We start from the raw sequence: 26,393 nt of genomic DNA, 5'->3' as shown, positions 1-26,393 counted from the left end.
TTCAGTTTTAACAATACCTTCACAAAGCATTATGGCTACAAGTAGAAAGGCTATAAGAAATCTTTATATACATTTTTCAGTGCTTTTCCCTTTTTAAAAAAAAGTAATGGCATATATTAAAGTGAAGTACCTTTTTTTTTATTTAACACAGAGGCCCTGAGAAACTGAAGTGTTCTGACTACCCTAAAGGACATGAAGAATCCTGTTTTTCATGTAATTGTGAATGAAACTCCCACCTTTATAAGTGAAAAGATTATATTGAGGTTAATCCAAATATGCTTTAATGGGGGACACACCACCACCCCCCCCCCCCCCATTACTTATAGCTGTGGTATTTACACTCCAAAGAGGTACTCTAATTAATGGAAATCTGAATGTATGTTTCTAAATGCCATATTAAGAGAGCTAATTTCAGGAACCACTTACTCCTGTTTAAAACTAGAGCATATTTTATTCACAGAACGTTAGGGGTTGGAAGAGATCGAAAGATCATAGAGTCCAATCCCCCTACCAGAGCAGGATCACCTAGGCTAAATCACACAGGAATGCATCCAGGTGGGTTTGAATGTCTCCAGTGAAGGAGACTCCACAACCTCTCTGGGCAGCCTGTTCCAGTGCTCTGTCACCCTCACAGTGAAAAGGTTTCTCCTTATATTCACATGGAACTTCCTGTGCTCCAGCTTGCACCTGTTGGCCCTTGTCCTATTGCTGGCCATCACTGACCCTGGCTCCATCCTCCTGACTCTCACCCTTTACATACCTACAAACATTAATAAGGTCACCCCTCGGTCTCCTTTTCTCCAAGCTAAAGGGGCTCAGCTCCCCCAGCCTTTCCTCATAAGGAAGGTGTTCCACTCCCTTAATCATGTTGGTGGCCCTGCACTGGACTCTTTCAAGGAGTTCTATGTCCTTCCTGAACTGAGGTGCCCAGAACTGGACACAATATTCCAGGTGCAGTCTCACCAGGGCAGAGTAGAGGGGGAGAAGGACCCTTCTTGACCTATTAACCACACCCCTTCTAATACACCCCAGGATGCTACTGGCCTCCTTAGCCCTGAGGGCACATTGCTGTCTCATGGTCACCCTGCTGTCCACCAGGACCCCCCAGGTCCCTCTCACCTACCTCTCACTTCTCTTCTTCCAGAAGAATAAGAGACCTCTATCATTAAATGCTAAATGTAAACACTTTTGACATTTTAACCCTAAAACCAGAATTTCATTATTGTGACACGTAGTAGTAACGAGTTAATATAAATTTGGAGGGAAAGGTATGTTCCCCTGTGTGTGTACATGTGATTGTAAGCTACTGATATAGTGTTGCATGTAACATATGTTATACAGGAATCTATATGAATACCATAGTGGGAAAGCAGTAGAGCATGGTAGTAATATATTCATGTTAACACATTGTTTTGGATTCTTCTCAGTCATTTCTTCCTCCATACGTGTGAACATCCATCTTGAAAAATTCCTACCAACAGGCATTCCTAGAAGAAATAAGGAACTGATTCATTTTCTTGAAACATTTAAAGAAGCCAAACACGCTGCAGCTCAATACAATTTTCCTGTACTGAAAAATAAAGTATTTAAAGAATTTATTGGAGATGCTACATGGCTTCTGTAAAGGAAGTTATTACTGATAAGCAAACTCTCTGAAGTCCACTCCTCACTTGCCAAATGTGAGACTGAAGGCAGTTAATACAGTCCTCATGGATTTCTGAAATGTAAAGTTCCCTCCCCAAAGGAAAGTCACACTGGTTTGACAGGGGAGGTCTTCATATTTATAAGCGGTGAAAAGAAGAAAATAAAGGGAAGGGAATACCCAGTCAGTGGAGGATGTGTGCTATGGTCTGGCCTACTCAGTGTAGTTGTAAGTGATCTACAGAAGGGAATAAAATGTGAGGTGACAAAAGTTTGTGACCATACTGTGTTGCTCTGAAGTAGCAAAGGAAAGGATTGCAAGAGACCACCTTGTCATATTGGCTGCGTAGCTTGTGAGTGGTAAAGGAAAATTGAGTTTCTAAGCATTCTAAATTCACATATATAATGGATTCTCAGTTTATCCTATAGATGAGGTCTTGGGATTATGATCTATTAAAAAAAATCACCCCTGGCCCAGAATACTGTAAAAAATCAAATACAGTGTTAGAAACTGTCAGGTAAGGAATAGAGAGCAAAGTAGAAAACCTCACTGAGTCACTGCATAAATCCATGACCACCAAGTGCACTTCTGGTCCCACCGTTGCAGAAGAGATCTCCTTGTATACCATGATCAAAGGTACAGAAGACAATACAATATGTATGTATAGTATGGGAGACACATAAACTGACAAAATCTGTTTTGCCTGGAAAAGAGGTGATTGAAGGAGGACCAGATGGAGACAACTTACTTATTCACACATCAATGCAGGTTTCTCGACATTCTTTTTCTGTTTCAAATCTATTGTTGTTACCATTACAACCTCCATACCAGAACTGGCCACAGGAATTGCCATTGCTGTCATAATACCATTTCACCACGTAGTTCCGACAGTTCCCTGGTTTCAGAGGTTCAAAACACCTCGGATCTGAAAGCAAAACAGTAAAAGTTAGCTTGGAACCTGGGGCTAAGTTGCATTAATCTAGAAGAGCCTCCTTCAGTAAGAAAAACACCCCACTTTTTTTTTCCCTTGCAGTGCCTGTGAGTACATATGTCTCTCTTAAATTTGTATTTAAATTCCATTTCTATTAATGAACAGATCTAAACAAATACAGGGTCAGTTTGAAACAAGAATACCTAACTCCTGATCTAAGAACCAAGCTTAAATTTAAATACCAAGCACACAACTGGTGTACAAAAGGTTGTCATCTAGGTTTGAAACTGACTCTCACTGTGCATGGTACCTGAAGCCAGAGCATCCAGAAAAACAAAAGACAATAAAATCTAGTAACTATATTGGGGGGAGTGAGTGGGTTTTACTGGTTGATTATTTTTGGTGCAGACTGGCTACCCAATACCTGAGGACAAGCATCTATTACTTACCTTTTTGGCTTGTTGCTACCTGTGGTTGCAGTACGATTAGGTGGTGACCTTCAGCAGCAGTTACATTGAACAACGGAGTGATAACGGGACTCTCAGGTCTGATTTCAGATATCTCATAAAACGGGGGAAATTCTGATTCTCTGTGAGCAGAGGTGGTCGCAGTGTGATCCCGAGCAGATGGCAGTGGCTCAGTATGTGGTGGACTAACCTGCAAAAGGGGTCAAAATCTTGTAACTTGAAATTCTGTCTGGGCTTAGATGTTAAGATGAAGGTTTGAGAGTCTATGTAGGAAACCAATGCAAGTTATTAAGCAATAGTGACAGGGGGATTTGGACCTCTTTGTTGTGATTACACGGTAGGTGACCATAATTGTAATAAAAGCATTTTCTGACATCGAGAGCCGAGTGAAAAGAAGGCTAAGTAATGCTTTTTCATTTAGTCACTAAGCAGAATTAATTGCTGAAGCAAAATTTCAGGCATGACTTGGTCTGTAATGTGAAACAAAAACCCGCAAGAACAGTGGGGTAAATCAGTGCTGCTTAACTTCTGCTACGCTCACTGGGAATGATCTGACACCTTTGGTCTGTCAAGAAATGGAAAATGGCAGGCAGGAGGAACATGGCACTTGTTCTGCTATGGATAGAAAACCATATGTACATTATGCTCCTCCAAAGATCTTTGTAGATGTGGAATCCCTTGAGTACAGCAAAACTTTCCAAAACTTGGGTTACAGGAAACTAATAATAACATTGCCTCACAGATGTTATCGAGCCAAGTGGTAAATTGCCCCTTTCCCCATTTCTAGCTAACAGCCAGTTGCTAATCAACAGAATTTCAGAGTTTACCTTGGTAAAAATGTAAAGAAGGCAACACAGCTCTTCAAATTAAGAATATTGCCAAATTATACTTACTTGCATATTAGAAGACTGGTGAATGGTCAAATAAAGAGTATCTGAACTCAGAGACATGCATCTGTTAAAAACATTTGATAACTGTTACTTCTTTACTTACTGTATAACTAGTTTCTTCTGTAGGGAGCACATAGATCTCCGAATCAGTAATTTTAGGTAACAGGCTGTTAATAACTTCACTAGACATTTTAGATTCCAGACTTGGAAATGAAGAAAAAATATTATCTTTTTTGGTGTAGACATCAGACACATTCTCACAGATTTTTGTTAACAGCTGATTTTCAAGAGCTGAAAAGATTAACAAAATAATGTAAGTTATTAAGGGGAATCACAGAAAGTCATAAAAGTTCACAAGTTTTTAGTGCAGCATTAACACTAAACCTTTAATAATAACTTGTGAAAGACCATCTTCTAAAGTTATATCAAAATGGAAACAAGAAGTAATGAAGTATTGTATTTTAAGACACTTCTGTTCTTTTAAAATGAAACAGATAAAAATACCAAGTCCATTTTTTAAGTAGAAGTAGTAGCTCAACATTGAAGAAAAAGAAACAGGGAAGGAAAGCAGAGGTGCCACAGTGTGAAATACACAGTGTACTATCAGACCCAATTCCCTTGCATAGTGCTTCACCACTTGTCTCCTAGAATCAGGAGCCATATGAAAGAGAAAGAGACAGAGATGTTGTGTCAAGGTACAAGGATATCTGCACCTCTTTGAGATGTCATTGTGGCCAAGAACAAAAGGGCTGCAAAGGAAAGCCGATGCAAGCTCTCACACAAAAGGAGCACCCCAAAGAAGGCCTCAGCTGGGAAACTGCTGTTCATTGTGTTTTATTGTTTCTCCAAGGGGTAAAAATTGGCCAAATTTTTACCAGAGAAGAAAAGAAACAGAGGAGCTGCATTCAAAAGAGAAACATAAGGTGCGATGGGAAAGGCCAAACTCTCTTACATGCTTATTTCAAATTTCCTCTTACTAAAATAGTTTCTTTTACCTGAAAGTGTCACGAAGTCATCAATCTGGTAGACATGTTCTTCATCAGGGTCTGTTGCAATGAGCTGCATTTCTTTAAGAAAATCATCATAGTGAAGATCAGTCCTCTGAACAATCCCTATGACATATATCTCAATATTCATAGTGTGGGCCTCCCGGACTACGGCCTCCAGTTGTACTTTATCCCGAGTGTCTGCTTGTCCGTCTGTTATTACAACAGCCACTTTCCTTACTGTCGGGCGTGCTGCCTGGAATAGCTGAATGGCCTCTTGGATAGCAGAAGCTGTGTATGTGCCTTCTCCTAAGTAGGGCATTTTATCAACGGCTGATTTCAGGTACTCTTTGCTGGAGTATTGCTTCAGAGAAGACACCAACTTGACTTCATGGCTGAAGTTGATAATGCCAATGCGGGTAGCAAGCAGCATGGCTGGCTGATAAATCATCAATTACTGTTTTCATAAAGGTTTTGATAACATTGAAGTTATCTGGTCCAACGCTTTCTGAGCTGTCAATGACAAACACTACTTCCAGCGGTGTCACTCTACATCTGATACCACAACCTAGAAGAATAAACATTTCAGACATTTTATGAGAATCCACCTTCAAAAACATGAACCCAGGTATCAGATTTATAGTCAGTTAAAGCTCAATTAATGAATTAATTTATAGTTACTGACACTGATAAATAGAAACAGAGCTGGACCAAATCACTTCCAGTATAGCTCTGGCAACATAGCGAGCACTATTTTCACACAAACAGTATCCTTACATACCAACATGCAGAGGACAAATCCATCCAGTCAATATAAATTTAGTGTGTTTTATTGCACCTTTTTCTTACCACATATTTCATTGATAAGTCTGATAACTTCTTCTCTCTGAAAAAGAGTATTAGTTAATTTGCTGTTTGCTGTTGTTTTAAGAATGCCCCATAAGCCACCCCATGTAACATCACATAACCTTTATTCCCAGAAATTCTTTTAAATTAACTCATACTTACTGAAAGACCAGGTTCACCTTTTTCTCCCCAAATTCCCTAAAAACATGAGAGTCAGATAATTACCAAAAGACAAAACTGTCTTATTTATATTGTGTAAAATTAAATAACACGAAAATCTATTTTACCTTTGGTCCTGGAGGTCCTGGGTCTCCAATCTCTCCTTTGGCACCTTTTCTCCCTGGATCACCTTTCTCTCCATAGTCTCCCTAATTTAAAACAACCATATTCAACACAATCAGTAACTCCAGTTTTGCTGATATTCAAGCTGGAGTTATGGTTCAATGAGCTTTTAAAGCTAACTTTCTGATGGTTTTATTTTTGTGTGGCTGGATTATCTTTTATGTATTATGTAGAGACCACCTGAAAGCAAAATCTTGGAGAAAGCAAGATGGGCAGTAAAAACACCTTAAGAAATTTTGAGGAAAAACTACCTTAGTATAGGAGTGAGGGGTAAAGACATCTTTATGTAAATGTTGAGAATTTATAAGTTTTTACTCTTCTTATATTTTCCTGAACTCTAGAGCAATGTTTATACTGGACCTATGTTAATTCAGACCTACAGAGAGCTGAAACTGCCTCAGATCAGCCAATGTGCTGAAACTCACACTAGCTTTGCATAGAACCCACATGAAAAACTGGAAACTTGCAAAGAACAGAGGAAAAGGCACACTTGGACTGTTACAACCATTGAAAAATATGTAATTTCACATTTAGGAGCAATTCCACACTTGTTTCCTCAAATGACAAGAATTTTTGATTTCTAAAAAGAGAAAGGGTTCAACATCATTGTGTTTCAAGAGTTTTCCGCTAATGCAGGCTTCAAAAGAATCAGATTCTAAATTAGACATTTCTTCCAAGAACAACATTGAGCAGGACAGTTTTTTATTTCTTTCTCTCTGGAAGTTACTGACAAGCTTACATTTCACTTGAAACTTTAAACCTTAGAATAGTATTTAGATCACTGTCCCTTTTGATATTATTCCTTGACATTACCCAGCCAATGGAATCCCATAGACACCACCTGCTTAGCAAATAAAAGGACATTTTGCAATAACTGAAAAATAGATAAGATAACTGAATACATAAATTCATCAATATTATTCTCCCTCTAACAGGTATGACCTCATTCTAGCTCCTACTTCAGACCCAGGTTCTTTATGGCCATTAGGATTTTCACAGAATCCGAAGCTGACAATAAGAGGTAAGCACTTACCTTGTGCACTATACAAGGCATTTCTTTGCCTTCTATTTATCTTCAAAGACCTTTCCCACCAAATAACCAAAAAAGGAAGAAAAAAATTACCTTTTTTTTCTCTTACTGCAAACCTAGGATTTACCTTTGGTCCAGGAAGGCCAATTCCTATTGACCCCTTTAGTCCAGGAACACCTTGGTTTCCTTTTTCTCCCTGAACAGCATATGGAAAGGAAGTTTAACTGAGAATTAAAGTAAAATCTGTGCTTTATCTATTCACTTTATAACATTTTGCATCATAGAAAAACCCAGATATTTCAATTATGCAATTGTTTTCAAGAGTGAGATGGCCTAGAGCTGGAGAAATAAGTCAATTGCTTATTAATCAGGATTCAGAACACACATAAGTTTTATGAAGTATATGATGAAGAATTTATTCCTGATTAATTAAATGAAACAGATGAAAGACAAAAGTAATGCCACTGAGGCCAAGACTCATCCAGTCTACAGGCAGTAAATCGAGGTCTAACACAAAGGTTCTCTAGAAGCACACACCCAGAATCTCTGCAGGGCTGACTTAGTTTTTCCGATCTTAAGTAAATAAAAAGACATGTCTACTTTTCACAATGTGATACTTCAAAAGACAGTATCAGTGCAGACACAAAGTTCAAATTTGTTTATAATGATTTGTTACACATGCCCTGCTGCAGGCACACAGACTTGAATAGCATGTTCATGCCAGCAGTGTGGGCATACAGCATGTCATAAAACACAGCAGTTACAAAATACATACAGAAAATCCTTCACTGCATCTGGCTCCCAGGAACTTTCCTGCTTTATTTAACAGGGTAACACAATTATTTCTTTCAGATCAACTGCTGTATACATTTTAAACACAGCTAGAGGCAACTATATTCCTTGGTACATAAATGCTCTGTCATAATTCACATCACACACACAATTCACATAAAGGCAGTGCCTGGGGGAGATACCAAAACCAGCTCCAGAGCATGCCAGAGCAATCAGGAGCAGTCACCACCTATACCAAACCTAACATACAAGGTCCAAGGACAAGGTTAGTTAGTTTTATTTGATGGAGATCCTGCCGAGATAGGAACTTCTGCTTGCAAATGGGTGCCTTCTCATCTTACTAGGCAAAGGTACTTACTGAAGTCCAACTTAGTGTTCACATCTCCACTGGAGCACTGCCTTACTGCAGGAGCCTCAACGTGGGGAGCTAAAATGCTCTGCTTGACATGGGGGCTACCGATCACTGACCTGCTAACCGGCAGCCGCTTGTCTCTGTAAGCAGAACTGCCCCCCTTCCCCTCTTCTCAGTTTCCTACAGCAGCAAAAATTCAGACACTGTGATGTAGGCTCTGGAGACTGGAAGAGAAACATAGCTGATTCCCAAGGTGGGGGTGGGGGTAGAAAATGTAATTTCCTGCAGATAGGAAACATTCCTAAGGAACGGGATGCACAAGGTAATTTATTTTGTGCTGCTGTAGGAACGCACAGAGACTATTTAATCTAATTTACTTTAAGTCACTTGCTAGCAGGATAGTGCTTCCTGGGTCTTCGTGCAAGTTATTAATGCAAATGGCTTTTCAACATAGTGCAACAGCTTGCCAGCTTATTTTGGTGCTTGTGGTCCAGCACTGGGACTGGCTATCTGTCCTGGCCAGGGGCATCATGCAGCTTCCTGATTGATGCCTTTGCAGATCTGCAGAGCACATACATGTGAACTGGACTTGGGATATGCTGTGTATTCCTTCACTGTTAATAAATGTCAGATCCAACAAAAGTACAGATTTATTGCTGCCATTTGTCACAGCCCATTTGACATTGCTAGGAGGGGGTTCAGGCAATGAGACATGAATGTTACCTACTGTTCTAGCAAAGTTCATAGCTGTACAGCTGACATTTCTCACAGGCACACACGTATGAGTTTTATCCTTTAAAATGTCAACTGCAAAACCAAATCCTGCTTCTGCTACTTATGCAATCAATCAACACATGAAGGATTTATCACAGATGCCAAAACTGAACTGAACATTTAGTAAAAAGCAAGAATTTTAAAATACTTACTGCTTTGCCAGTTCGATCCCTGTACATAATTAGATTCAAACTTGACCATCAGTCTTATCAGAAAGCCTGAAGTGGTATGCATGTAAGGATGCAGACCCTTGGATCCCTGACCCTAATATCCTGCTAGGTTACTGATCAATAAGCAGACTTCTATGTAAAAAAGTCATTCGGTGAATTGAGTGCAGATCTGAGAATGTCTAGACTGTGGTTTTGAAAGGAAACCAAGCATAAAAAAGAAGACCCGTGAATGTAGCTTTCAACATAAAGTTACTAAAAAACCTCCTCATTTTTGACATTCTGTTCTTACCATAGTCATGCTGAGCTCTATGCATATATTAAAAAAAAATCCTTGGACTGATATTGATAGTTCAAATACAGGGGTATAGTAGCTTTAAGCTGATGAAGATTGACATGGCTGTGAAGAGATAAAAGGACACAAAAGAGATGGACAGAAGCTCAACAAGCATCAGCATATGGAGGAAGACAGCAGCCAGAGTTATTCAGAAAGAAGTAATTCCTAGGAATTTTATAATTTTTATAATTGTAATTTTAAAAAGTGATTGTTAATGGAAAGAAATTTAAATGTCAAGTCTGTAACTATAGAACTCATGGAATGCTACAGAAACACCACCAGCTGAGTTTGATCTACCCCATCATTACAGGTTTGGTTTCAAACACAAGGGCAAAGACCTTCCATAGCCAGAGTGCATGTTACTATCCTAATTACATCCCTAAATGTTACTTTCCTAATTACAGCCCTAAATTCCACATCCTTACATCACAAACATGCCTTTGACAACAGTGTGTGTCAGTGGGCTGTATTCTTCCATTTGAAAACTTCCATGATTAAACTGAGATCTCTACACTTCTAAAACATGCTTTGGATATTTATTCATAGCAGTGTCAACATAACATCCCAAACTCTGTGTATCTGCATAGAGATAGATAGATTCATAGCTAGCTAGATAGATGTGTATCTTTTGACTAACCTTTAGCTTTTCTCAGGAACAGAAAAAAAATTAGATTAAAAATATATAGAAAAAGTATTAGATTATGGAAACACATTAGGAATGCCTATTAAAGCCAGGCAGGAAATAGTTTCCCTATGCCATAAAGACAAACAGAGATGGCAGAATTTATTTGCAGAGAGCAAGGAACCCTCAGAGATTCAGCAAAGAAAGAAAAGAAAAGAAAAGAAGAAGTTCCTCACATGAAAATAGGTAATAGCTTTGCGGTTGCTGATAACAAGTAATATAGAAAAAACTGCATACAAAACTGCAAATGGATCAGAACCAAAGGTAAATATATACAGTCATGAACCACGCAGAGAACTCTGTCTAGGAAAGTCCTGAGAAGAGAAAAACTGTTAAAGAGAGCTTTACAATGAGAAGGAAAAAAAGAATGTAGTAAAGTATGTTTTTATGCTGTGAAACACCTCACAGTGGAAAAAGGAAGGGCTGTGTCTAAGAAAAAAAGGGAAATGATTGAACATGAGTATAAAAATGGAAGACACTGAAGCTGGAATCAGAGCAAATACTGAACAAAAATTCAGAAGGAATTGGTAAAGTCTGTATGAACCACACTGAACCAAATAACGGTTCTCCTCTGAAACATTTTGCCAACAAGGGACTTTTTAATGATCTTTTTGGTCAGTTTGTTTCAGTGTGTCTGTTTTCTAGCAAATACCTATTTTGTCCACAGATGCCCTGGTGGCTTTAGTAGCTACAGACCACTGCACTACGGAGAGGTATCTTTCCTAACCCAACTAAAACAATGCCCTCCCTTACTGAATTGCTGGTGGTTTGATGATCTAGAGTTGGAGAGCTGAGGACATTCCTCCTGATCCAGGGAAATATTCAATCATATGCTTAACTTTAAGGAAACTGATTTAAAAGAAATAGGAGAAATTTGGGTGCTGTTCTCTAGGGCCTTCAGTTTTAATAATTTTCTTCTACACACTTATGAAAATGCAATTTATTAACTGAATGCTCAGAACACGTTACCATGTTTGTGCTTCTCCTGATAAGGAGAGAAGCCGTGATTATGGCTGGAACTGGGTGAATAAAAACCTGATGAAGAGTATGTGGAAGACTGGCTAATTTCTTTTCTAACCCTATATGTGGTGTTTCACTTATTTTGAAGTGGCAGATCTCTGTCACTGTATTTTACAAGGGCATCCAGAGAAAAACCTGGATGTTTTCTTTGGAGCATCCTGTAAATCTAGGTATATCAGTGACACGTGTCAGAGATGAGACTTTTGTCCAGGTTAAATGTATTTGCAGTGACAACAGTAATAGGAGTGATTAGGTGCCACCAACACTGAAAACTCAACAGTTAAAGTAAATATTACATACCTTATGAACAAGAAACTTAAAATATACAACAAATACTTGCAGGAGTTCACTGACTCAGTGGCAAGGAGAAAAGCAAACAAGGAATCTAAGAGACAGTTTTGAGAAGAAACTGGACAGGTACCATATCCAACTGGATTACCTTGCTTCCTTGTATGCTGTCACCAGGGCGGCCAGGTGGACCCGGCAAGCCTTCCCGTCCCATAACACCCTGTAACAGTCAGCGGGGCAAAAAGAGAATTAGGAAGTAAATTCTATTCCTGGTAACAGCAAGGAAGTCATCTCAAAGTCGCTGCATGCAAAGCCACGTCAAAGACTCTAATTCTGATTCTTCTTTATGGTTTCTCACTGTGGGCCTTTGTAATTACAAATTCCCAGGAAAGCAAAGGAACAATTAAGCTGAAAATAATTACAGAATAAAACTTTCCTGTGACACAGTGTGATATTCCCCCCTGCTTTTTCCCACGTAGAAACCAACAAAAAGAATCTCTATCCAACAGCTTCGTGCAATCACCCCACACAAGAGTGGCACAAAGGACCAGAGCCCTGAAACCCACCGCAAGTAAATCTGCCAGGCATGCTAGCTAGTTCTTGTGCACCATGTACGTAGGCCAAGCCCCTAGGGTGCCACAGTGTCTGGGAGCACCAGTCATTCAGCAAATTGTAAGTGGGAGGGGAAGAGAGAAAAGCCAAAGCAGCACCTGCTGCTTTGCATCCATACAGCCAGAGCCAGGTAAAGCCCTCATGCTTCAGAGGCATGCTAATCTAACATTTCAAAGCAACGACAGGAAGCATATCCCTTTGACTGCATCAGGAGGAAATGTTTGCTCCCTCCCCACCCCAAAACCTCCCTTTACTTTCGGCTGAAAAAAACTATTGAAATTTGGCCAAGCTTCATAAAAGTTTCTGTAGAGTTCAGGTTGGATTTTTGATAACTGCCTGATAACAAATAATCACTGTGCTCAAATACAGCAAATGGAATGCACTCAGTGGTGTGAAAGTTACCCACACTTTGCATAAGTTGACTATTTAGGCGAAAATATATCAAAACTTAATCATCATTAAATAGAAATACATAGCTCTAAATATTTAACTTCTAGATATTAGTGATACTTAAAAAAATCATAATCTCATCTGTATAGACAAAAAGTTTGCCTCAAACTTTGACAGAATGTCATGTGAAAAACACTGCTAACCTATGTATTTATAAGGAGGGATTCTCACAAAACATTGTGCTAAATAGTGTATCTCATGAACTAGATGCTCCAAGCAGGTTCTCACCCTTGAAAACAAAATATTGTTTCCTCATAGGGAACACATTTTTCATTCTCAAAGGCCTTATGGAAGCATCACTTAGTATCACACATTTATAGGACTGATACCCAGTCCAAGCTTACTTTTTATAAAGGGATTGTGTCTGCATGATTTACCAAGGTACCAAAACTGCTGCAGGTTTCAGAAAGCAAGGCAAAGCCAGACACATCCTGAGAAAATGTTAATGCCCCGCCACTCACTGCATTTCTGTGTTGTCAGAAGCAATGTTTCTCCATTCAGACACTAGTTTATTCAAAATGGCAGTGGAGACTTCTGTTGATCTTTGCTAGGGATATCACAGAAAAAGTTAAAAAGGTGTAAGATTTTTAGGTTAAAGTGGAGGAATATACATGAGATTTCTCCTCATTGCCTTTGTAAAAATAACTGATGGACACACCTATAAAAAAGACACCCAGGCACGCACTGAATTCGTTTTCTTACCAGTAGGTCTTTTTTGAATTATAAATCACTTTAGTGGAGGGAGGAAAAAATTGCCCAGATGTTGCATGCTGGCTGCTTATAGAATTCTGTCTTTGCGTGTTTCTTTCCTAATGGTATTACTAATGAAATCAATTGGACTCAATTCAATTGAGCAAAAATCAGAAACATAAAATTCACATTTAATGTATTTTCCGGCACAAAAGAGTCTCTTGGAAACAGAATAGATACAAAGAGAAGAAATGCATCATGTAGCTAATTTATCAGCCTGATTGTTCTGTTCAATTTCCAGCTGTAATCTCATAAAATTTAGCTGAAAATGCAGTTTTTATCCAGTTAGTATTCCTTCCTAATCAGGTTGGTAGTAGTGTATGGTCAGAGCCCATGGTTTTACGCTTGCTTTCTCCTGCAGTTGCAGCAATGTAAATCAATACCTGATGAAGATACTTTGGTGCCTGAGAGAGGAGAATCTGGCAGCCAGCATCACAAAAGAGCATGAGAACTTCAACTTGGCATTGTACCAACCTTGGGACCAACCATTCCACTGCCCCGTGGTCCGGGGGGCCCAGGATATCCTCTCATGCCACGGTCTCCCTGAAAGTAGTCACAGAAATGTCCATGATTTATCACCCATTAACTCTTCCATCTTTCATCCATTTACAAAGCAAGTCAGTCAAACTACTGAGTTTAAAAACCAAACCAAACCAATGTTACATACATAAACAGTTGCTTTACAGATACATATTAAAAAAAAGACCAAACAAAAAAGAGATGGTTTTGTTTTCCTCAGTCCATAATTGTACAGAGAGAACAGGCACACATTGAGCCCATGATCACTAGAAAACTCGCATCAGTTTGCAAAGAAAAAAGGAGTCTGTAAGTCGTAAGTTATAGACTCAGAACATTCTGAATCAGGTTTAGCAAATGTCCTTACACCTATGCCTGTGCAGGCAAGTGCAAAAGAAAGAAATATTCTGGACAAGCTATTGTTCATTCAATATATTAACAACTGAGCCAAGAAGAAATATTTTTTTTTTTTGCAAAATAAAAACTTTCGTTATAAAAACCTCCTCATTGTACTTGGTTTTGCACTTGGAAGAGCTGTAGGAAAGGCTGTGCCTGCAGAGGGAGCATTCCAACTAGGAGAGAGGTGCAAGCATGAACCACACAAATCACAGATGACGTCGAGTTGTGGTAGGTGAAAAGAAACAACGTATCAAACTGATTATAAAGTAAACTAAAAGTACAGAATCTACTAGCTTCCCTTACTTTGCCGGAGGAATGTGTGCAGTCATTTTAAAGACTGCTTTTAGGTGAAGTGCCTAAGGTTCAATCTCTAGTGAGAGAAAACACTAATCCATGGTTTTTATATATGGCTGTGATATCATGCTAAGTCCTGACATATGTGCTATCTACATAAATATGTTAGGGCCATGTTCCATGTTTGATGGATTTGGAGAGGTGGGAACTCTGAATCCACAGGCTAAGGCTAAGACTGAGCTTATAATGCTTTCCTTCTTGATTTAATGCTTGGCTTCTGAATTTATTTTAAATCCCTCCTTCCTCCCAAGCGCTTGAGAATGGCCAGGAAAAATCAGGACATAGACATGGTACATGGATGCCTTTAGCTTTAAATTGGTTTGTCAAGCTGGTTGGGTTGCCAAGTTTTGTTGGGATGAGATTTCTCCCTCAAATTTATCAGAGAGGGGAGGCTGTTCTCTTCTAGTCTGGTTTGGAAAAGGGAACTAAGGCCTGAGGCTTTTACAGAGATAAGATATTGGAAATGCCCTTGAACTTGTTGCCTTTTTCTTTCTTTTTTACTTTCCAAATTCTAGCTATAAACTCTTAATGGTTATGATCTTAAGTACTCTAAGATTGTAAGAACTTTAAGTTTGGTACATGGTGCTAGGAAATCCCTCCTCTTGCAGTGGAATGATTGGTAGATATTCCTGATCTTGTAAAACACACCTGTTTTCTCAATTCCTCCTGCAACACATTTTCTTACAATTAGCTTGAGACTGTCATACTACTAAGAAATACTGAGAGTCTAGGCAACCATAGTCATCTTTCTACTCAGTACCATCTGTTATCAGAGGAACAATTTTTGGTCCTCAATGATCCCACAAACCATAATACAACCTTAAGCTGTTTGTAGGAGAACCCTTTACATGCAGAAGTTGCACAGAGCAGCCAACTCTTCCTGCCCAAGCCTCTCTGAAACCTGCCCACAGTGCCACAGCCAAGAGGTGGATATACAGGTAAGACTTGTAAGATCCTGGGCTGCTATGAGCTGTGAAACAGCCTGTAAGCTGCTGTGATGGACCCTGAATGAGGGGTTACCAAATGAGTAAATCATTCCTTATGGTCCAGTATAAAGCATACCTACAACCTGCTCTTAGACCAGCCCTGACTAAAAAGAGCATAAAGGTGACTTGAAGTCATCTGCCTCTTCCTCCCACGGGTAACACATTCTTACATGGGGTCGTTGCAGGTGAAGGATCGAATTTTAGAATCACATGCTTAGTTAATACCAGATGTCTCACTGAAAAGCTCTTTTGTAGAGCTTTATAGTAATCCTCAAAGTTTCTGTATTTCTTGGCTTAGAGAAAAAGACTTTTATTTTGCTTTATGAGCTGCGAAGTGGAGCAGTTCTTTTTTCCAAGGTGTGACACTAAACTGTCCTCCAGGGGATTAATTTCAAGAAAGATTAGTGCTGTTCTTTGATGAGGTCTAATTTATTTCCTGTGTTGTGCTTGTAGACTAGCTTGTCACTATCAGCAAAACAGCCAACTTGAAACAAGAAATAAAAAGCTGAGTCAACACAGTGTGAAGTATGAGATTCAAATGTCTATTCCATACCAGTTGTCCTCAAGTATTCATTAAATGACCTAATGGTCACCTGAAAAACAAACATTGGCTTCCAAATACATACAGCTCATTAACTGTAAAGCATGTATATTTGATACTGAAACATAAACCAGACACTGCAATACTCTCTTTAGTGAGAGCTAGTGGATACAATGATATTTGTAAGAACAACACAGTTTAAAAAATACACTGCACCTCTACTTTCCACCTTTTATTTCAAATAGAAAGAGACCAAGCTGCAAAAGTTATTTATATTGCAACTGAATCCAGCCCAAATGCTCATGCACTAGGGACTACGCTAGGGGTTTTAATAATCCTTCTGCTATCCAGTTACTGAGGATGAAGCTCACTTTATTGCTAGTGCTAGGCTTTTGAATGTCTCTAACCCACCTCCTAGCTGGCAAAAGTGCTTTTAAATCAATTTTTTATTATATTCTGACATTATGTGCTTCTGTTTTAATGCTACAGAAAATAGGGTGCTGCCAGGATTTGAATGCATCCCACATGTTCCAATTTTGTTTTCACGTGAATTTGACCTCTGATACATAAAATTCCTATCTAGCAGTGTGCACATATGTGAGCCATTTCTGAAAGTGGGGAGAACAGAGCTCTGATTCAGCTGAGTGGAACATTCCTCTATAATGATACTCAAAGGAATTTCAAATTAACTAGAGTGTAAATTTATGAGTCTCTTTTATCAAATAAATGTTCTGTTTTATAGGCAGAGATTGTTGCTGTTCTTCTTATATTCATTTTTTTATGTGGAAGGGATGAGAGGTAGTGGTGCATATACATTTTATTTGAAAAAACATTAGATTGTCCATTATATGAATTAAGTTCTGGGGGAATTGCTGCAATTCAAGTGAATTGTTTTTTCTTGTGGCACCTTTGCTAGCAGGACTAAGATTCAAAACTTTATACAGGCAAACAGGAGCAAAAAATCAGGGAGGGAGAAGAGATGTTTATATACTTTGTGGGGTTTTTTTCCCCCCCAGCGTACTCCACACCATGTCTAGTGTGGATGCACAGACCTAAATCACAGATGTGGCTACCTGGATAACCCATGCTTTGGTGCAGCAGTTCCACACTGCACATGCTACAGCTGCTCACCATTACAGAAGCAATATGCGCTTTCCCCATAGGATTAATGCACTAATCTAGATGCATCATTAAAAGAGATGCTGAACTATTTTAAAGTAAAGGTTCAAATTAATTGGTTTTAAATCTTGATTTTTTAATTTTCTGACAGAGACTACTAGATAAGCACTGCTCTGAGCGGCCAGATTTGATGGGCACTATCACACAGCAACACAATCAAACATGCAGATCCATGCAAAATTTTTCATTCAAGATTTGGTGTGAGGGTGATGTACCCTAATGGTGTTGTGCTACTTGCAAAGGCAGCTACCCTACAGGCTCCTCCTAGAACAAGACACCACTTCTCCATAACCCATGGATACTGAGCGTTCCGAATCTACCCCACGATTGGCTATTGTGAATAGAAACCTCTGCTTGGTTGGCAGAGTTTCTAACTCTATGCATCCATCAAGAAATAATGTGCCAGGCCCAAGAGCAGTGAATTTGCAGCCTGACATTTACACTGTGTGCAATGTGAGGGGACCTGCCTGGTCTGTGGACTGATTACCTGCTGAGGGTAGAAGTACGGTAACAGCACTTCCAGATCAGATCATATAGTTTAGTTTCATCTGAAGGAAACCCAGTTGTGGGACCTCCTTTTGGTCTGGAACCCAAAGCACAGTGAATGGGTGCACTGGGAGATTCACTTCAACAGCATGTTTCCTACTGGGCCTAAAATACCCACCCAGGAAGATGGAGTTTGTACCTGCAGGTACTGGAACTGGACTGGCTGCACATGTGGAGGCCTTGCTCCTGCAGTGGGATCACACCCAGCTTGCACAACCACAACTAACCTAAAAACACAACTTCCTTTGCATCAGTGATTTTCAACAATTTGGTTCTTAGAATCAAGCTGCCTAATTCTGATAATTTTTTGTGACAATGGAACTGACTTGATGGATATGAGGAATGTACTTTTAATTTACATAACATCCCTGATCTGACCTAAAATTGTCAGAAAACACATAAGAATAGTGATAAGAATTTATCACTAGCCTTTACCTAATCTTTTGCTGGATTCTTTATAGATAATAAGCTTGAATAAGAGTTTCTATTACTAGATATTTTGTTATACTATTTCCTGTTGTAATTAAATGCTATTAAATTATAAGAGCATCACCTCTTGGTGACAGCTACTTCATTTTTACTGAAATTCAGACTGAAGTAGTGGGACAGTTGCCAAAATCATAATTAATTGGTAATGTTCAACCAGTGCACCACAAATCTGGTTCCTCCAGAAAAAGATATTACCATAAACCTCCTTTACTAATACCACAGATAGACTTCAGCCCACAGATCTGGAGAGATGGAAATACTTCTGATGGCATTCATGGGTGAAGAGGAGACTGACAAGAAAGGATTTGATACCTTTATAAAAGAGTATGAACAACTCACTTCAACTGGCAATGATTTACATTGCTTAGAGTTGAAAGTGAAAGCTCTAAGTACTAAAATAACGAATCTGTAGTTTAATCAAATATATGTTATTATATCACAAGACTTACAATGGTTCAAGAATAACCATGAGAAAGAGACTAGATTCCATTTTTTCCACTGCAAAACCTGGATATATTTTCTTCTACTTTACAGCTTCTACCTCCTCCCCTCTAATGCATTTTGTGACACCATATTGTACTTCCATCATTCATGATCTGGGTTGGAACATTCATTATACAGCTGAAGAATCGCGTGTTCCAGCAATTACATAAATTCACAATTATATGAACAACAAAGAGCAACCTTGTGTAGATCCAGGCCTGGAGGTTGGTGGCCCTGCCTGTGGCAGGAAGGTTGGAGCTGTATGATCCTTGGGGTCCCTTCCACCCCATGCCAGTCTATGATTCTATGACTCTATGACTTGTGACCCACTTTTTGATCTCTCATGTAAGACAGGCACTCTGATTTTCCTAAGTGCATTTCTGCATACCTTGTACATTTATGATAATTTTCAGAAACACAACCACAAACATAGATTATAAAAATTCCATTTATGAGAATTATTGCAGTGGTTTCCTTTCATGTAAAAAAAAATAATTTTTTTAATTTCCATTCTGGATTTAACTTATTTATATTAAATCCCTATATTCCTACTGAAATTCTGATTTTTATTTCAGGGCTTTGCTGTCTTTCAACCATTACATCAAAGTAGGGGACCATCTTACTGGTTACCTGACATGACTTTCCAATTCCTTTTGGATATAGCTACTTTACAGAATTACACACTTTTAGGAAGAGAGGAGGAATTCCAGAGATAATGTTTCCCCTAGACAATCCGTAGTCCTGTTAACTAAATATTAAACTACATATTTATCAATATCTGCTTTGACAATTTCATACAAGATTCTAAGGTCTTAATGAAATGTTCTTCTGTAGTACTAAGAAAAAAGTCTTATAAGATACCTCTGCTTGGAAAAGATACAATCTCATATAAAAAAAATCTGATTAATTTAGCCATATGCATATTCTGTAAGTCTATATTGAATAACCAAATTGAAATTTTTACTTATTTAGCAGTTCATGTCATGGTCCAGACCTTGCATTACTTTATGTGAAACCTCTTGTATATAAGAGATAATTCAGATTGGTGCATGAAGCCAGGTTTCCCAGATCCCATTGTCAGGCCATTCTGTGGTCATTCTAAGGTCAGGTCCTTCTAAAGATGAATGTCCTTCAGTTTTTTTCCTTTATTGCGGATATATTTTTAAGTAGTTACTGTTGTTGTTTATTTTAAATGGGAATTCTCATGTTCTGTGGGCTGAAGTTGAAAGTACTTTCTCTTTGGGAAAAAAGATTGCTTGAGCAATATTTATTTTGCTTTCTCCTGCAACAGGCTGCCTGTTTCCTATTTCACATATGTAATGAGGAAATCATTAATAAAAACACTCTGTGGGATATTTTAAAGCAATTTCTTGTATCATTTTAGTCTTAAGTCTCTTTTTCCAACATTTTATAACATAGTAGTTATGATGTCACTTTTTTTGTGACTTACATACTGCTTAGAACTTTATAAAACTAGTTATTCTATGTTTTATTAAAAAAACCCAAAATTTAGAAGTGTTTCAGTGTTGCATTTCTAAACCCTGAAATCAGGGTTTTTATCAGTTTTTCTTTGGGTTTTTTTTTTACTGATGAATTTTGCCTCTAGACCAATATTAATTTTAGATTAAAGTTTATTGCCTTCTCTTGGGAACCCATTTCTAGGATATTTTTAAATATCTCACTAGTTCCACATAACTTCTGACTCCTTTGGGGCCCCATCCCTTGCACTTTTGTAGGAGAAAGTGCATAATTATTAGGCAGTCCTCTGCATGTGTTGAATTTTGACTTCTCCATGGAAACTCACATCTAGAAACATTCTGGGTCTTAGATGTACAGAAAACCTGGAGATTTGCATCAGATCTGGGGATAAAGCAAGAACTGGTTTGTATCTATCATGGCAGAAAAATATATTGTCAGCTTTTCTTCTCACTTAAATGGAAAGTGGGAGATGAGATCACAGCATTTTGTCATATATATGCCATTCTAATCTAACACTTTTTTTTTATGTTTGTCTACCTTGTTTACTAGTCAGATGAACGTACTACCAGCGTGCAAGTACCTTTGGTCCTGCATCTCCCACGCCTTTTGGGCCTGCTGGTCCTGGTGGGCCTGCTGGTCCTGGAGGTCCCTGGTACAGCAGAGGAATAAAGCATGTCAGTAGTTGTCCTAAACAAAAAGTACTTGTGTTATTCAACAAAAAAAGAGAATTTCAGCAGTAGTTACTAATCTCTTTTGTATTTTGCCAAATTCTTCACATTTCTGATGTGCACTGAGCAAGTTATCCTCAGTCCCATGTGAGGGACTGAAAAGACCACCCGACTGGTGGAAAAAAAGTCCAGCTCTTGGCTTAAGAACATGAGAGCTGTTCTTAGCTCAGAGAAACCAGTGAGAAAGCAGACATTTCTCCATGATTCATACACCGCAGATACTACATACCTGATATACCACAGGTAACCCATCTAAATGCGGTGGTTGGATAACCCTAACATACTTCGGCGTGATTGTATTTGATAACTTATTCTCCTGAACTTCCCACTCAATCCATCACAGCCCCTTTGGAGGCCTCCCCAGTCTCCCTTTCAACATTCATTGGGCAGATGTCATGCTACAGAGACACAGCTACGTAAGTGCTGTCCATGTCTGCCAGTGGTTTACAAAGTTGGTCTTTTCAGGTCTTTTCAGGTCTTTCAGGTCCCTTTCAGGTCATGGGACATGGAAAGGCAGCCCGACAAGGGGGAAAATGCATGCTACAGCACAACAGACCTTTCACACATTTCAAAGACATGTACCCATGTGGCAGTGAGAAACCCAACTAGCTTTTACTGAAGCCTGAGACTGAGTTGCAGAGAAGTGTGACTTTTATGGCACCTGCGGATGGGAATCATAGAATAGATGTGATTTCAGGAATGCTACTGCAGGGCAAAGCTCTGGTTTTTAATTGTCTAGTCACTGCAGGAAGTGCACATGCCTGTTTGTGTCCTGTGACTGTGAGACTACAAGCAGCACTTGTAGTTTTATTAATCAGTGGTTAGCAAACCAGGCCTCTCTTGAATTTTTGATTAATTAGAAATGCAAAAGTTTTCGGCTTCTCACTGACGTCTTTGATTCTGTATCTGTCAATAGTTATTTTTCATATAAACAAGTATCTTACGTTGCAAAGCTTAAAACTTCAGTTACATGAGGCATTTTAAGGCCTACTGAAAGTTCATCAGTCATCTACTTGCATCACTGTCTTCTTCACGATTGCCTTTGCACTTGCTTTCTGTTTTTATCTGAGATAATGGTAGATTTTATTCATATGTTTGCCTGCCCTCTCTTACTGGCACTCAACCTTCCAAGGAGTCTTGAGTGGGTCTAGTGCCCCTAAATGCTGTGAAATGTGTCAGGCATATGGCATTTCACCAGGAATTCTGACTGAATGCCTTTTGAACTAATTCAAAAGGCAAAGAATCTTCCCAGGATCAGTTTGAATGTTAGGAAATTGGACCTGAGCCAGGACTTATTTGGAAGCACTCAGGTCCCACATCAGTGTATTTGGGAGTGCCTTTATGGTTGTAGTTTGAAATAGGGATGGATTACAGACGTAGAGAAAGTAGTGCTAGTGGAAGTTTGACTTGTGGTGGTTGAAGGATGGCAGAAGTATTTACGTTTTCTAGTGAAAGGTCGGTCAAACATGTCTGTGTGGCTTTGGATGACTGAAATTTAGGATGATATGCTCTCATAAGAGAATGTGCCAGCTGGAATACTCAGGCATTAACCCCTTCTGGAGCTAACTTTCAGAAAAGTGAAGGGGAGGAGGAAACCTTCAAAAATGAAGGAATTGAATACTGTAAGATTTGGCCAAGCAGATATTATTAGAGATCTTGAGCAAAGAACAGTAAAGAGACAAGAAGGAGGGAAGGGGGGAAAGAAAAGAGTTCAAAGCAGTGAGTACGTTAAACATGTATGAGCAGCCATGAAGACTTTATGCAATTACATGGTATCCCTTTCATGACACTGAAATGAAAAGAGTTTATATCTGGTTCCTGTAGGAATAGCACTGTATCTGAGACAGGAAAGGACTTCAAAATATATATGAAATATTTAAACTAGCTAAAGGATGAAAGAAAAGATTAATTGCACTTAGTAATTAAATATTGAGTTATCACATGGTAATTTTATTTTTTTTTTTTATAACACAAAGTCCAGAATTAGAATTGTACTTACAGCTTCACCTTTGTGACCATCGCCTTTTGCTCCACGAGGCCCAGGTAGTCCAGGTAGTCCCCGGTTACCCTAAATGTAATAAGCCAGTCATCATACTAGTAAGTGGATCATCACACTGTAACAACCGTTACGAAATATGTAAGGAAACTTCAATATCCTTTTGGAAATAATGAATTACAGTTACAAGTTCTTGCAACTTGTTCACAAAGCTCAAAAATTTTTGTGGTGTTTTTGGTTTTGTTTTAATGTTCCTCAGCAAGAGGAATAGGAGTTTCTATTAGTAAATCATTAGTTTCTAGATTTGAAGTTGCAGAGAGAAATCTCCAGAACATTGACTTTATCTTCAGGCAATACATAATTTAAATTTATTTTTTTGAGGGTAAGTCCTGGCATTTGAACAATGAAACATAATATGCCAGCCATAAATTATCATATGTTGCACATTTTGCACTTCCAGGTAATCACATTGTTTCTCTCATACACTACAGTAAAACTGTGTTCTACAAAGGAAAGGAATAAAAGAAAGAAATACAGCTTGCTATAAAAATAAATAATCTCTCTTAGTGTCTCCTAGTTTAGCCTAAAATGCTCAGTATCAGGAGACAATCACTCCTTCTGTTGACTCTTCCACTGACTCCCACTGAAGATTTGTGTATTTGCAAAACCTCAATGCTTCCTTTCATGACCAGAAGAGAAGCAATCTTTTCCCTCACTCCAGTGATCATTTTCCCGACATTTAATGAGAAAATTAATTGACCTTGCAATAGACTGTTCTTCACAGAACCAAGAAATAAAGCATATTGCTTTGAGGTACTCCTCAAGACATGCTGGCAGTCTGTGATGACAGGAATGATGTTTATATGAAAGCACCACCAATTGGAAATCCTTACTGATATTTGTAGGTCACAAATTCACTCTTTTCCTAAGAATAGTATCTATATGGCCATATGGAGAGAAGTGTACACACTTCACTCAGTCCCAAAGACACCAGACATGCAAAAGGATGTTCCTGTAGTGTGTTGGAGGGTCAGTTATTAACATACATACAGATAACTTATTCTGGAGAATAATTACATACAAATAACAAGTATTACCCTCTCTATTCTAGTAAAAATATATAGCTAGAAAGCAGAAACTACAAATGACTGTAAACTGCTCTTTTATCAGTGCACTGAGCCTGGAAACATCTGCAGTAATGTAATGCTTCAAGAAACTATGAATGGAGTCATCATTGCAGCTCAGACCTCAGCAGCTGGTCTGTCTGAATATAGTGTCCATGATTGGAGAACAAACTGACTCATAATCTAGTTAGATATCCAACAATAAGAGACTTAAGGTCCAAAATGTGTGTCCCATGAACATCTCTACCATACATTCTTAACTAATTGAGCCCTTTCAAGAAAAAATTAAAGCACTGCTTTGTCTCTCCTAAAGACCTACATCACAGGTAGGTGATGTAGGTTAGGAGGCAAATGAACAAAGAAAAAAAAGTTAGGCTCAATGTTCTGGATAAGATGAAACCTTAAAACCACTTTAAGATGGAATCTGGAACATGGATGCAAGCGTATCTTATGCTTAAAGAAGATGGTACATGGTAGGTCACTCCTGTATGAATCTCTCTTCCAGTCCAAAGGAATAGTTTCACTGGAATACTTCAAACACAACCTGACCACCAGGTGCAAACCGCATGTTTTTTCCTGTTTCCTAATTTTCAAGTAATGGAATTCCAATTGAGTTCTGTGAAAATTTAACCAACAAATGTACTTCTAGTTCATAAACAGATTCATAATCATAGAATAGTTCAGGTTAGAAAAGATCTTTAAGATCATCAAGTTTAACCAAAAACCTAACACTGCCAATCTATCAGTAAACCATGTTGCTAAGCTATATCTACATGTGTTTTAAATGCCACCACCTCCAGGGATGCCGATCTAAGCACTACCCTGGGCAGCCTGTTCCAATGACTGATAGCCCCTTTACTGAAGAAATATTTCCTAATATCCAATCTAAACCTCCCCAGCACAACTTGAGGCCATTACCTTTTGTCCTATCACTTTCACTTGGGAGGAAAGACTGACACTCAGCTCTCTACAACCTACATTCAGGTAGCTGTAGAAAGTGATAAGGTCTCAGCCTCCTTTTCTCCAGGCTAGACAACTCCAGTTCCCTCAACTGCTCCTCAACAGACTTGTGCTCTGGACCATTCACCAGCTTTGTTGCTAGGAAGCCAATGGAAAGCCAATTTTAATTCCTTCTCAATATTAATATTCATATTTTTTAAATTGTGGATAAAATGGGAAATGTTTTAGAAATGTTTAACAACATTTTTTTAAAAATAAGAAAGGAAACCATAGATCATGACTTCATCTCTATTTTTACTAATTCCAGTACAATAAAAAAGGCCAAATAGATGATTTCATTTAACCTTAGCTGACCACTGTAAATACCAAATATGTTAGCACATTTTCTTCTGTAAGAAATGGGGTTTCATCAGGCAGCTGGTTTTGCCATTAGTAACACAGCTATAAATCTACTTAAGTCAAATCCACAGCCAAATCTGCTATAAGAAGCAGTTCTCTAGTTCAGATTATTTGATTTTTTTAATAGCTGCATCAAAAATACACAAGAGACAGCCTAGGAGTAACATCAGGAAAAGACAATCACAGTGCCTCACTCTAAGTCAGTGCACCAACAAGGCAGGTGCCATTGATGTCACAGATGGCATGCTGAGTTAATTCATCTACTTTGTCAACCTTTCCAAGGTAGGTTTTAAAGCAATCTTCTGAAGTATTATTAGAGTGATGGCTGCTTCTACACTCTTTCAAAGAAAAAAGCTCAAAGCCCAAGACCAGAATATAAACAATCTCGAGTCCATCGTCATTGCTGAGAAAAAAAACCCAACTGCCATAATCAAAACCTAAATGATGAAGTGTAGGACTGGACAACTAAGTCATGTTCATAATTTCTTTTTATAAAAAAGCAGAGTGAAGTAGCAGTCTAGATAAAAGACAAAGTCAATAAATGTAGAGGTTTTGAAGATTTAAAAATAAAAGCTACTGAATGCATGTGAATCAATATGCTACTCAGCACCCTCGGGTAGGTGGACTGGTAGAAGACTGTCACGACAGAAGTAAAGCATTACTGGTATTCCTAAGATGTTATCACACAGAAGTTATTGCCTAAATTGCTTTATTTTGAAGTACATTGTGCTAGGTACACGTAAACTAATTAGTCTTTGAATTTGGGTCTAACAGCTATATTCCCCAGAAGTGAAACAGTGGAATTGAGTGGAACATTTTATGTGCAGACATGATAAATGTAGAGGAACAAAAAAAG

At 38.6% G+C, this 26,393-nt stretch overlaps 1 protein-coding gene across 1 annotated transcript in view; it reads right to left on the bottom strand.

The window, feature by feature from the left end:
• Nucleotides 1–376: 376 nt before the first annotated feature.
• COL28A1 (collagen type XXVIII alpha 1 chain) overlaps nucleotides 377–26,393 on the bottom strand; it is a gene marked incomplete at its 5' end in the record, with an annotated part of 61,207 nt that continues 35,190 nt past the window's right edge. Inside the window, 14 exon segments of the mRNA XM_084260291.1 lie at nucleotides 377–1,487; nucleotides 2,391–2,567; nucleotides 3,023–3,230; nucleotides 4,034–4,221; nucleotides 4,926–5,340; nucleotides 5,342–5,484; nucleotides 5,766–5,802; nucleotides 5,925–5,960; nucleotides 6,050–6,130; nucleotides 7,262–7,330; nucleotides 11,698–11,766; nucleotides 13,833–13,901; nucleotides 20,911–20,979; nucleotides 23,058–23,126. Of these exon segments, the coding sequence (XP_084116417.1) occupies nucleotides 2,395–2,567; nucleotides 3,023–3,230; nucleotides 4,034–4,221; nucleotides 4,926–5,340; nucleotides 5,342–5,484; nucleotides 5,766–5,802; nucleotides 5,925–5,960; nucleotides 6,050–6,130; nucleotides 7,262–7,330; nucleotides 11,698–11,766; nucleotides 13,833–13,901; nucleotides 20,911–20,979; nucleotides 23,058–23,126 (1,626 nt within the window). The 3' untranslated portion in view covers nucleotides 377–1,487; nucleotides 2,391–2,394.

This window comes from Gallinula chloropus (genome assembly GCF_964237585.1).
Source record: "Gallinula chloropus genome assembly, chromosome: 2".
Classification (NCBI taxonomy): domain Eukaryota; kingdom Metazoa; phylum Chordata; class Aves; order Gruiformes; family Rallidae; genus Gallinula; species Gallinula chloropus.
This window is presented reverse-complemented; position numbering and strand designations above follow the sequence as displayed.